The sequence below is a fragment of the Symsagittifera roscoffensis genome, chromosome 9 (assembly GCF_963678635.1).
Source record: "Symsagittifera roscoffensis chromosome 9, txSymRosc1.1, whole genome shotgun sequence".
Taxonomy (NCBI): domain Eukaryota; kingdom Metazoa; phylum Xenacoelomorpha; order Acoela; family Convolutidae; genus Symsagittifera; species Symsagittifera roscoffensis.
Genome location: NC_087070.1, coordinates 14104126 through 14117460, shown reverse-complemented (window position 1 = coordinate 14117460; position 13335 = coordinate 14104126). Strand labels below are relative to the sequence as shown.

The window sequence follows — 13335 nt, the reverse complement described above, 5'->3', positions numbered from 1 at the left end:
CATATACAGTGAAGATTCCTACCACCTGGTCGTCCAATTGAACATTTAGTCGCACAGTTGCATATGCAGTGAAGATTCCTACCAACTGGTTTTTGAACTGAACCTTTAGCCACACAGTTACATATGTAGCGAAGATTCCTACCACCTGGTCTTTCAATTGAACGTTTAGCTGCACAGTTACATATGCAATGAAGATTCCTTCCACCTGGTATTCCAATTGAACACTTAGCCGCACCGTTGCATATGCAGTGAAGATTCCTTCCACCTGGTATTCCAATTGAACATTTAGCCGTACAGTTACATTTGCAGTGAAGATTCCTTCCACCTGGTATTCCAATTGAACATTTAGCCGTACAGTTACATTTGCACTGAAGATTCCTACCACCTAGTCTTCCAATTGAACATTTAGTCGCACAGTTACAAATGCAGTGAAGATTCCTACCACCTGGTCTTCCAATTGAACATTTAGCCGCACAGTGACATATACAGTGAAGATTCCTACCACCTGGTCTTCCAATTGAACATTTAGCCGCACAGTTACATATGCAGTGAAGATTCCTACCACCTGGTCTTCAAAATGAACATTATCCGCAGAGTTACATACGCAATGAAGATTCCTGCCACCTGGTATTCCAATTGAACATTGAGCCGCACAGTAACATATGCAGCGAAGATTCCTACCACCTGGTCTTCCAATTGAACCTTTAGCCGCATAGTTACTTTTTCAGTGAAAATTCCTACCACCTGGTCTTCCAATTGAACATTGAGCCACACAGTGACATATACATGGAGATTCCTACCACCTGGTCTTCCAATTGAACGTTTAGCTGCACAGTTACATATGCAATGAAGATTCCTTCCACCTGGTATTCCAATTGAACACTTAGCCGCACAGTTGCATATGCAGTGAAGATTCCTTCCACCTGGTATTCCAATTGAACATTTAGCCGTACAGTTACATTTGCAGTGAAGATTCCTTCCACCTGGTATTCCAATTGAACATTTAGCCGTACAGTTACATTTGCAGTGAAGATTCCTACCACCTGGTCTTCCAATTGAACATTTAGTAGCACAGTTACAAATGCAGTGAAGATTCCTACCACCTGGTCTTCCAATTGAACATTTAGCCGCACAGTGACATATACAGTGAAGATTCCTACCACCTGGTCTTCCAATTGAACATTTAGCCGCACTGTAACAAATGCAGTGAAGATTCCTACCACCTGATCTTCCAATTGAACATTTAGCCGCACAGTGACATATGCAGCGGAGATTCCTACCACCTGATCTTCCAATTGAACATTTAGCCGCACAGTGACATATGCAGTGGAGATTCCTAACACCTGGTCTTCTAATTGAACACTTAGCCGCACAGTTGCATATGCAGTGAAGATTCCTTCCACCTGGTATTCCAATTGAACATTTAGCTGTACAGTTACATTTGCAGTGAAGATTCCTACCACCTGGTCTTCCAATTGAACATTTAGCCGCACAGTGACATATACAGTGAAGATTCCTACCACCTGGTCTTCCAATTGAACATTTAGTCGCACAGTTACAAATGCAGTGAAGATTCCTACCACCTGGTATTCCAATTGAACATTTAGCCGCACAGTTTCATTTGCAGTGAAGATTCCTACCACCTGGTATTCCAATTGAACATTTAGCCGCACAGTGACATATGCAGTGGAGATTCCTACCACCTGGTCTTCCAAATGAACATTTAGCCGCACAGTTACATATGCAGTGAAAATTCCTTCCACCTGGTACTCCAATTGAACATTTAGCCGCGCAGTAACATTTGCGGTGAAGATTTTCACCACCTGGTCTTCCAATTGAACATTTAGTCGCACAGTTACAAATGCAGTGAAGCTTCCTACCACCTGGTCTTCCGATTGAACATTTAGCTGCACAGTTACATATGCAGTGAAGATTTCTACCACCTGGTCTTCCAATTAAACATTTAGCCGCACAGTGACATATGCAGTGAAAATTCCTACCACCTGGTCTTCCAATTGAAAATTTAGCCGCATAGTTACATATGCAGTGAAGAATCCTACCACCTGGTCTTCCAAATGAACATTTAGCCGCACTGTTACATATGCAGGGAACATTCTCATGTTCTGTTCTTGAAACCTAAATCTTAGATTTGGCAAAGTTTTTTTTCCAGAAAAGTCAAAAAGTTTCCCAAAAATTGTCGAAGTTTCAAATTTTTGACTTTTACTGAGGCTTTAAATTTTGCTTCTAAATTTTTTTGCGTAGCTGCTAGAGCCAGAAGGAATCACATAACCTAGATTTTCGATTAAACGCTTAATCTTTTCAATTAAACGCTAAACGCTTAATTTTTAAAAACGGTCGAAGTTTAAAGTTTCTTCAAGTTCTTATGGGCTTTTCGAAGCCCATAAATTAACCCTACGAAGATTTTGGCATAACCGCCTATATCAAGAGGACTTTATCAACATTTTCGGTTGAAGCTTTAATCCCAGATTTAAGAGAGTAGTTTTTAAGAAAAACTAAAAATTCACAAAAACGGTCAAACGTTTCGTGTCCATATATATGTACTGGAACAAAATCAGGCTTCTGTATTCGATAATGCAGGAAAAACACCCATAAGCGATTTCTCTATCAATTAGCTAGTATAAAAAAAAGGCTTTTGGGGCCATAACTTTTTTTTGTAAAATACAAAGCGTAGCGGAATCACCTCACAAACCGTTCTTCCATTCGAAGTCAAAATCTCAACTGCAGTTTTTGACGGTACAGTTCTTAAGAAAATGAACAAGTTGCCCATTGCTAACTGTGCATTTTGCTATTTGCTAACTGCTGCCCATTGCTAAAGTGAACAAGTTGCCCGAGGCCAAACTGTGCATTTTGTGCATTGTAAGCGGATTCCGCAACAAGGACGCTCCCTTTGTTCTTTCATTTTCTTTGATCGTTCCGACAAATAAATTTTTACATGTTTAAAGACTTTTCTATGGAATCCAGGAACATACAGACACAAAACTGTGCGCCTATCCAGTGCACAATTTGGCCTCGTTATGATCTAGGATTTTCTCGAGGAGGACGGATTTCCAAAAAAATTTCAAAAACTTTGACGACTTTTTTAAGGTTGACACAATTGATTTTCGGAGCTCTCCTAAAGCACTAAAAAAGACGCTGCAACCCCCCCGTAAATCCGCCCCTGATATGTTTTGATATATTGTGGCCCAGTATTGTGGTTGAAGCTTTCCTTGCAATTGTGTTTCGTTTTTGAGCTCAGCGGATCGGCTGTTGAATCGTAGTCCAAGTGAATCTACAGCCTGAACAACACGTCAAGAGGTGCTGACAATGTCTTAAGAGTTACTCTGTGTTTCAAATTCGCCACGCGCCCTGAACAGTTAAATAAATCTATTCGTTTTACGTTGCACATCTTTTCTAGTGTTCCCTCTTATTTTGAAAGCCAACAACGTCTATTTAAAATTATTTTTGATTTTCTAAATTGCAATAAAACGTGTAGAGATAAAAACGTTTCAAATTTTCACCAAAAAATTTGTGCATAGCAATTTCAATTTAAAAATGAACGCTGGGATGGAGGATCTTAAACTGACTTGTCTACTAGGGGGGAGTGGGGTATGGGGATGGCGGCGGGGAATTTAAAAGCATCGAATTGGCTGATTGACCATAAAATTTTTTAAAGGCGGAAATACACTAAATTTGAGGGCGCGCTCCCCTCAAAGTTAGTGTATTTCCGCCTTTAAAAAATTTTATGGTCAATCAGCCAATTCGATGCTTTTAAATTCCCCGCCGCCATCCCCATACCCCACTCCCCCCTAGTAGACAAGTCAGTTTAAGATCCTCCATCCCAGCGTTCATTTTTAAATTGAAATTGCTATGCGCTGCCTGTAAAAAGCTGTATTCTGATTGGCTAAAATATCTAACTCAGAGCCAAGTTAACATCCTCCCCCCTAAACGAATTTTGCGAGGGAAAGTGTGCTTCTATTTTGATGCAGCTCCATTCATGACTGAACAGCTTCAATATGATAGATGACCGGTGACCGGAACTCATTTGATGCTCATTTGTTACACTTGATAGTGCGTGGAAGCAACAGACCCCAATCCCACATTCCTTCGCACGACCTGGTCGCTACAATAAGTTTAATATCTGATAATCATTCTTTCTTGCGCAAATAGTGTGAATGTCTTCTTTTCTTCTAAAATTGGTTACTGAAAACTAACTGGTGTGGGAGGAGAGTGTGTGTGGCTGGTTGTGTGGCCATTGCAGCCCCAGTTTCTGGCCACACAGCAGGATGTGAAGATGTTCTGGAGGAGAACGAGAACATTGATGAGGAAGTTGAGGATGAGGTAGAGATCGATTATTTTGAAGTCACTAGTCTGCGGAAGAGCCTCCTCCTCCCCCACAATTAGGATCAGCTGGGATAGAATGAGAGCGAGGCAGATGTTCACCCTCTCCGCCACAGACTCTGGGTCAATCCAGAACACAACCCAGCTGTAATTAACAATAAACATGCCTGTTTTATGTCTATTCTCCTCTTCAAACTCGTTTAGACGAGCAACACCAATGTTCAAGTGGAAAACTTCCAACACAAACTTTTTTGCTGAAATGCAAAATCTCTTCTCTTTTATGGGCGAGGAAAAAGTTCTAAGCTTAAATAAACACCACTACCAGGCCAAGTTGTGCACTGGATTGGATAGGCGCACAATTTTGTGTCTGTATGTTCCTGGATTCCATAGACGATTATTTAAATATGTTCCAAAAGGTAAGTGGATTCCACTTACAAAACTTCCGTGGATTCCGCGTAAAAATATCTGTAACGTAATTTTTGTCGGCCCACTGTATGTGGATTCCGAATTTTTGCTTATTGCTGAACTTGCATATGAGCAATTAACAGCTGAAGCTGGAATTCTTATATATAGCAACGCGGAATTTAAAAGCATGGACTTAAAATTAACAGCGGAATCCAAGAACAAATCTCAAAACATTGGTTAAATAAATCGGTGGATGTCACCTCTTAGTGTTTTGGAAACACTACACCGAATAAATTCAAAATATGAAGTCGTTGGGTTGAGAGTATTTTGAAACACAACGCTTAGCATATCGACGAATTAGTTCAGTATTTGGGATTGAGTCAATCCCGAATACTGTTCAGTGTTTGGGATTACATCAATCCCAAAATCTGACCTAGCTGATTACGATTCTATTAAAACATTGAGAGCAGTATTCGAGACGAGTCGAAAAGGAAATCGAATCATGAGGGCAGTTTTTTGTGTGAAGAAATGATGCTACACCTTTCTGATTAGCTGAGTGAAGAAACGATAAAAATTTAAACTCTTATACTTTATATATCCTTAGATGTAAACGGAATCCGCAAACACATTGCGGATTCCAATTACAATTTGCGGATTCCACTTACAATTTGCGGGTTGCGCTTACAGTTGCAGATTCTGCAACAGCTCAATTTAACTACACATGTCTTATTATTTGTTTGTTGATTTAACAAACTGTTCTGGATTCCGCAACTACGGTTTCGGGTTGCGCAAATTCGCCCATTTTTGGAGCGATTTTGAGCGGTTTATTGTTGTAGGTAAATGTTTGTGGAATGCAAAACAGCAAAAAGATCAAAGAAAAATCGCAATGTTGAGGGTTCCGCGACCAATCTGATTTGAGCCTGTTGCGGAATCCGCTTATAATGCACAGTATGCACAGTTTGGCCTCGTAATGACTCTCAAGCGTTACCATGTACTAACTAATGAGAACATGAGAATAAAACAGACAACTCAGTTTCATGGTCTTCGAGGGGATTGGAGAACCAAACCTAAGATACATTTGCAAGCAGAGAGGACATGGCTACCAAATGCGAAAAAAAATTTCACTGAGTTAGCGAAGGAGATCCAAAACTAAATTACATTTGCAAACAGTGAGGATATGGGAGCGATATAAGAGAAAAAAATTCGTCACTGAGTTAGGAAAGGGGGATCAAAAACTAATTTACATTTTCAAGCAGTGAGGATATGGCAACCATATGAGAGAAATGAATTCTTTATTGAGTAAAAGAAGGGCGACCCACATCCAAATTCTATTTACAGGCAAAGAGGGTATGGCAACCATATGAGAGAAAAGAACTCTTTACTGAATAAGGGAAGGGAGATCCACAACTAATTTAAATTTGCAAGCAGTGACGATAGTAGTATATGTTGGATTCAAATTGTCCGGGTGTGATGACCCCCATATATTAACATAGGCTATATAGTATTCGGTCATCACCCTATGTATTAACATAGGGAATAGTTTTCCCAAATTTTTGAGATAGGTAATGGTAAGGTTTCAGTGTGATGGTAAGAGAATGGTAGGAAAAACGGTATTTTTTTTGAACTTTGTGTGATAATGTGTATTTTCAGCAAAAATATCGGCGCGCGTTATCTGACTAGTAACCATCATAGATGTTTTACGTGGGAATAGATTTTCCAAGGTATTAAGATTGGTTATAGGTTTCAGAGTTTCAGATGGTAAGATGTTAAGTTAAGAGAAAAAATGTTCGGCGCCCGATCTTACCATGTTTTAAGATTGTGCATAGATTTCCCTAAGTATAAGGATTAGAAACTCATTGTAGGGAATTAGGGACTCATCAAGATAGGGAATAGGTTTCCCAATTTATTAGGATAGCGAATGGTAAGATTTCAGTTTGATGTTAAGAGAATGGTAAGAAAAACGGTATTTTTTTGGATTTTGTGTGGAAATATCTAGTTTATTTCGCAAAAAATTCGGCTTGCATTATGTAACTGGTGAGTATTACGATTGGGTAAAAAAGGTATTATGTTTTTTTGGTTCATGGTAAGTCAATGGTAAGATGTGCAAAAACTTGGAATTTTTATTAAAAAAATTGAAAGTTTTTTCAAAAAACTTCAAACACGATAAGGTTTGATAAAATGAACTATTTTTTAGTTGGTCTTAATTTTTAAAAAGTACTCAATCTAGCTGAAAGTAAGCTGAAGCCATAGGTTTCAAAGATTTCAAATTTTTAAAGTTTTTGAAAAAAAATTGCAAAAATTTCAAATTTTGGGAAAGAATTGCAGAAACCTCAAGAGTTTAACTAGTTTTTTGTTGCTTTTGATCTAATAGAAAAAAAACATACATACAAGTACAGTTTTAAATTTAGAAATTGAAATACCTGTAGAGTTTGAAATACGATAAAGTTTACCCTAATTTGAGCTAAAAAAAAGGTTTATATAAAGCTCTTAATACTAAAAGGAAACCTCATATTAGCTGAATCAATACTGAAACTTTCAATTTTTCGGGAAATTAGTGTAATTAATCGTAATTTTTGAGAAAGAAAAAGATAGTCAAATATATCCAAAGTTTTCCATTTTAACCATTCATTTGTGTATTTAAGTGATTTTTTGTCCAAATCAAGGAGAATTCACTTAAGAATCTCAATTCAAATGAACAATGAGAGAAAAATTGATTAAAAATTCTAGATCAAACTTCATGATCCAACTCCTCCTCTGTTTTTTTTTCTCAATAATTAACCCAAAATGGTACGGAATTTACATCTTCTTACTGAGAAATTTTTCACGTTAAAAATAATAACAAGTTTCGGATCATTGATGAAAGAGGAACATTTTACTGCTAAAATTGACTAAAAACGGGGTTAATTGGTCTTAAAACTATTTTAGATTGGATGAAAATCAACAAATTCTTCTTGAAAACTATTCATTATCTCTCTGTTGCTTCTACAACACAACTTTCATGATTTTCTAATGTTTCCTTGCTATTCTTGTTTTCTGCTTTTTACATGTATTCGCTATTGAACTCACTTTGTAAGAAAATCTAGTCAAAATTGGGGAATTTAGGAGGAAAATGGTATCAATTGAACGAACAGTTTGCTGGCAGAGATAAAAACAGAACTGATAACGTCTAATTGTTACTTTGTAATTGACTCTCAAGCGTTACCATGTACAAACTAATGAGAACATGAGAATAAAACAGACAACTCAGTTTCATGGTCTTCGAGGGGATTGGAGAACCAAACCTAAGATACATTTGCAAGCAGAGAGGACATGGCTACCAAATGCGAAAAAAAATTTCACTGAGTTAGCGAAGGAGATCCAAAACTAAATTACATTTGCAAACAGTGAGGATATGGGAGCGATATAAGAGAAAAAAATTCGTCACTGAGTTAGGAAAGGGGGATCAAAAACTAATTTACATTTGCAAGCAGTGAGGATATGGCAACCATATGAGAGAAATGAATTCTTTATTGAGTAAAAGAAGGGCGACCCACATCCAAATTCTATTTACAGGCAAAGAGGGTATGGCAACCATATGAGAGAAAAGAACTCTTTACTGAATAAGGGAAGGGAGATCCACAACTAATTTAAATTTGCAAGCAGTGACGATAGTAGTATATGTTGGATTCAAATTGTCCGGGTGTGATGACCCCCATATATTAACATAGGCTATATAGTATCCGGTCATCACCCTATGTATTAACATAGGGAATAGTTTTCCCAAATTTTTGAGATAGGTAATGGTAAGGTTTCAGTGTGATGGTAAGAGAATGGTAGGAAAAACGGTATTTTTTTTGAACTTTGTGTGATAATGTGTATTTTCAGCAAAAATATCGGCGCGCGTTATCTGACTAGTAACCATCATAGATGTTTTACGTGGGAATAGATTTTCCAAGGTATTAAGATTGGTTATAGGTTTCAGAGTTTCAGATGGTAAGATGTTAAGTTTCGAGAAAAAATGTTCGGCGCCCGATCTTACCATGTTTTAAGATTGTGCATAGATTTCCCTAAGTATAAGGATTAGAAACTCATTGTAGGGAATTAGGGACTCATCAAGATAGGGAATAGGTTTCCCAATTTATTAGGATAGGGAATGGTAAGATTTCAGTTTGATGTTAAGAGAATGGTAAGAAAAACGGTATTTTTTTGGATTTTGTGTGGAAATGTCTAGTTTATTTCGCAAAAAATTCGGCTTGCATTATGTAACTGGTGAGTATTATGATTGGGTAAAGAAGGTATTATGTTTTTTTGGTTCATGGTAAGTCAATGGTAAGATGTGCAGAAACTTGGAATTTTTATTAAAAAAATTGAAAGTTTTTTCAAAAAACTTCAAAACACGATAAGGTTTGATAAAATGAACTATTTTTTAGTTGGTCTTAATTTTTAAAAATTACTCAATCTAGCTGAAAGTAAGCTGAAGCCATAGGTTTCAAAGATTTCAAATTCTTAAAGTTTTTGGAAGAAAAATGCAAAAATTTCAAATTTTGGGAAAGAATTGCAGAAACCTCAAGAGTTTAACTAGTTTTTTGTTGCTTTTGATCTAATAGAAAAAAAACATACATACAAGTACAGTTTAAAATTCAGAAATTGAAATACCTGTAGAGTTTGAAATACGATAAAGTTTACCCTTATTTGAGCTAAAAAGTGGTTTATATAAAGCTCTTAATACTAAAAGGAAACCTCATATTAGCTGAATCAATACTGAAACTTTCAATTTTTCGGGAAATTAGTGTAATTAATCGTAATTTTTGAGAAAGAAAAAGATAGTCAAATATATCCAAAGTTTTCCATTTTAACCATTCATTTGTGTAATTAAGTGATTTTTGTCCAAATCAAGGAGCATTCACTTAAGAATCTCAATTCAAATGAACAATGAGAGAAAAATTGATTAAAAATTCTAGATCAAACTTCATGATCCAATTCCTCCTCTGTTTTTTTTCTCAATAATTAACCCAAAATGGTACGGAATATACATCTTCTTACTGAAAAATTTTTCACGTTAAAAATAATAACAAGTTTCGGATCATTGATGAAAGAGGAACTTTTTACTGCTAAAATTGACTAAAAACGGGGTTAATTGGTCTTAAAACTATGTTAGATTGGATGAAAATCAACAAATTCTTCTTGAAAACTATTCATTATCTCTCTGTTGCTTCTAAAACACAACTTTCATGATTTTTTTATGTTTCCTTGCTATTCTTGCTTTCTGCTTTTTACATGTATTCGCTATTGAACTCACTTTGTAAGAAAATCTAGTCAAAATTGGGGAATTTAGGAGGAAAATGGTATCAATTGAACGAACAGTTTGCTGGCAGAGATAAAAACAGAACTGATAACGTCTAATTGTTACTTTGTAATTTTTACATGTTCTCCTTTAAATTCCCCTGTTCTGCAGCAAAAACACAACTTGCAAAATAGTGATTAAATCGCTTTTTATTCTTCATTTTTGTCGGAATTTTTCTCAAAAATGTGTAAGTGAGAAAGAATCGATGCTGCTTAAAGCATCCGAAAGCACATGTATAATCTGAGAATGTTAGGTATAATTTTACGGTGATTTCTTAGAATAAATTAACAGCAGCTCTATTGTTTATAATCTGAAAACCTTCGGAAGTAGAAATACGCCGGGGAGGTTAGTTCCATATTTCTGCAACATCTAAACACTTCTAAGAAAACGCTTCTTAATAAAAGTCGAATTAGAAAAAAAATCAAGGTGCAAATGTCACAATTGAATAAATTTGCCAAACTTATTAAGAAAATAAAACTCTATAGGTCTCCGTAATTTTCTAATTGAAAACAAAATTGAAGGTAACCAGATCAAAATTTTTACTGTTTGTCTAATTAAAACTTTTCATGTTAATTTTCATATAATTAAGAGATCCTACATCTTGTTCTAATGAAGTATTAGTTTGCTTAGAAATTTTCAGCCAGCTCCATTTTATTTTCTCTAAAATCTTTCGACATCAATTTTTTTTGTTTTTTATCCAAAACAATGAAAGGTAGATCTAGAAAGCAAAATTTCGACTTCGAAAAGATTTTGGAGCGGAGTTTTATTTGCAAAGCGTATCCTCAAAATATCTGAATTTTCATTTAAACTTACCTAGTATATCAAATGATAAAAAGTTGCCAAACACTACACTATTATATTGGAATTTTTTTCAAGATATAAATTATCAGCTAAATTTTAAAAAAATTATCTCAAAACTCCCAATGAATTAAATTGAATTTCTATCTCAAATTACTATTTTTTCAGTTTCCGTTTCATCTATTATCTTCCAAATTTATCCAATTTGATTAAAATTTTATTTAAAAATTGAATTTTAGACAGAAAAACTTATCGTTTCAACGAACATTCAATAGTCCGAAGCAGAATGAATACCATAAATCCTTTGCTAAAAAACTTGAAGTGATTTTCTCAACCTGATAAATGTATGTCGCTGTTTCAACTTTGAATTTCTATATTGAAGTAATTTTTGGTTGAGAATGTTGTATTATATTAAGTTGAAGTTTTTCAAAAGTTAGCAAAAACATAAACTTTTTTTATCTTTTCCAGATCAGTTATCAATTCCTTTTCTGAAATCTTCAAAAAAAAAGTAGAAACCCATAATTGTGAGTCAATCAACACCCATTATCTACATAAAATTGCACTACTCTATGAACACGTTTACAAGCACTAAACAAGGAAAACTTTAAAATGGTAACTAGGCAAAACCTTTCAATTAATTATATTTACACAACTAAGTTCTATTCCACAACTAAGTTCTATTTACAGGCAGTGAGAATATGGCAACCAAATGAGTGAGAAGACTTCGTTACTGAGTAAGGTAATGGAGATCCGCAACTAAATTCTTTGTACAGGCAGTGAGGATATGGCAAACAAATGAGAAAAAAGAGTTCTTCACTGAGTAAGATAAGGGAGATCCAGAGCTATGTTACATTTGCAAGCAGTGACGAAATGAAAGCCAAATGAGAGAAAAATTTTTTCACAGGGTAAGGGAAGGGATCTCCGCAACTATTTTACATTTGCAAGCAGTGAGGACATGACAACCAATTGAGATAAGATAATTCTTCACTGAGTAAGGGAAATGAGATCCACAACTAAGTTATAGTCACAAGCAGTGATGATATGGCAGCCAATTGAGAGAAAAGAATTCTTTACTGTGTAAGGTAAGGGAGATCCGCAACTAAGTTAGATCTGCAAGCACTGAGGTTATAGCAACCATTTGAGAGAATTTTTTTTACTGAGTAAGGGAAGGTAGATCTAGATCTATTTCTTTTTACAGGCAGTGAGGATATGGCAATCATATGAGCGAAAAGAACTCTTTACTGAGTGAGGGAAGAGAGACCCACAACTAATTTACACTGGTAATCAGTGAGGAACAGCTTTCAAATGAGATAAAAAGAACTCTTCAAGGAGTAAGGGAAGGGAGATCCACAACTAATTCCATAGGTATTCAAGGAGGAATGGCAATCAAATGAGAGAAAAGAAATCTTTACTGAGTAAGGTTATGGAGGTCCACAATTCATTTCTATATACAGGCAGTGAGAACATGGCAACCAAATGAGAGAAAAGAAATCTTTACTGAGTAAGGTAATGGAGATCCACAACTAAATTTTATTTACTGGCAGTGAGGATATGGCAACTAAATGAGAGAAAAGACTTCTTCGCTGAGCAAGGGAAGGGAGATCCATACCTAAGTAACACTAGTAATCAGTGAGGAAAAGCTTCCAAATTAGGAAAAAGAGTTCTTCACTGAGTAGGGGAAGGGAGATTCACAACTAAGTTCTTTGTACAGAGGCAGTGAGGATTTGGTAACCAAAAGATATAAAAAATTTCCATACTGAGTAAGGGAAGGGAGATCCACAACTAAGATACTCTAGCAATCAGTGAGTATTTGCGGATTTGAAAACCAAATTTAAAAAAAATAGAAATTTTTACTGGGTAAGGAAAAGGACATCCATTAATAAATTACACTGGTAATCAAGAAGGAATGGCAACCAGATGGGAGAAAAAACATCCTTGCCGAGTGAGGGAATAGATATCCACAACTAGCTTATACTAGGAATCAATGAGGATCTGCGGGTTCGAAAAGCAAAAAAAAAAGAAACTGAAACATTTACTGGGGAAAGAATATGACATCCACAACTAAATCACACTGGTAATCGAGGAGGAAACGTTACAGTGAGGATATGGCTAAGGATTGAGAGATTTAAAAAAATTGTGAGTAAAGAAATGAAGATCCACAATTAAGTTATATTTGCACTAAGTGAAAATACGGCAGTCAAATGAAAGAAAAGATAGCTTTATCGAGTAGGGGGATGATATCCACAACTAAGTGCCACTGGAAATCAGTGAGGGTACGACAACAAACTGGGAAAAAAATTTCAAAACTGAGTAATGGAAAAAAGATCTACAACCAAGTTACTAGTGCATTCATTAAGGTGATGACATCCAAATGAGAGAAAAAAAAACTTCACTGAGTAAGAAAAGAGAGATCCACACTGAAATGTCACTGGAAATCAGTGAAAAAACGGGAATCAACTGACATAAAATGA

The 13335-nt window shown here is 35.8% G+C and overlaps 1 protein-coding gene across 1 annotated transcript in view; it reads right to left on the bottom strand.

Annotated features, from left to right (window-relative positions):
* Positions 1 to 13335, bottom strand: part of LOC134854440 (gamma-aminobutyric acid receptor subunit beta-like) — a gene marked incomplete in the record, with an annotated part of 163300 nt that overhangs the window by 27184 nt on the left and 122781 nt on the right. Inside the window, 1 exon segment of the mRNA XM_063870690.1 lies at positions 4213 to 4483. Within this exon segment, the coding sequence (XP_063726760.1) occupies positions 4213 to 4483 (271 nt within the window).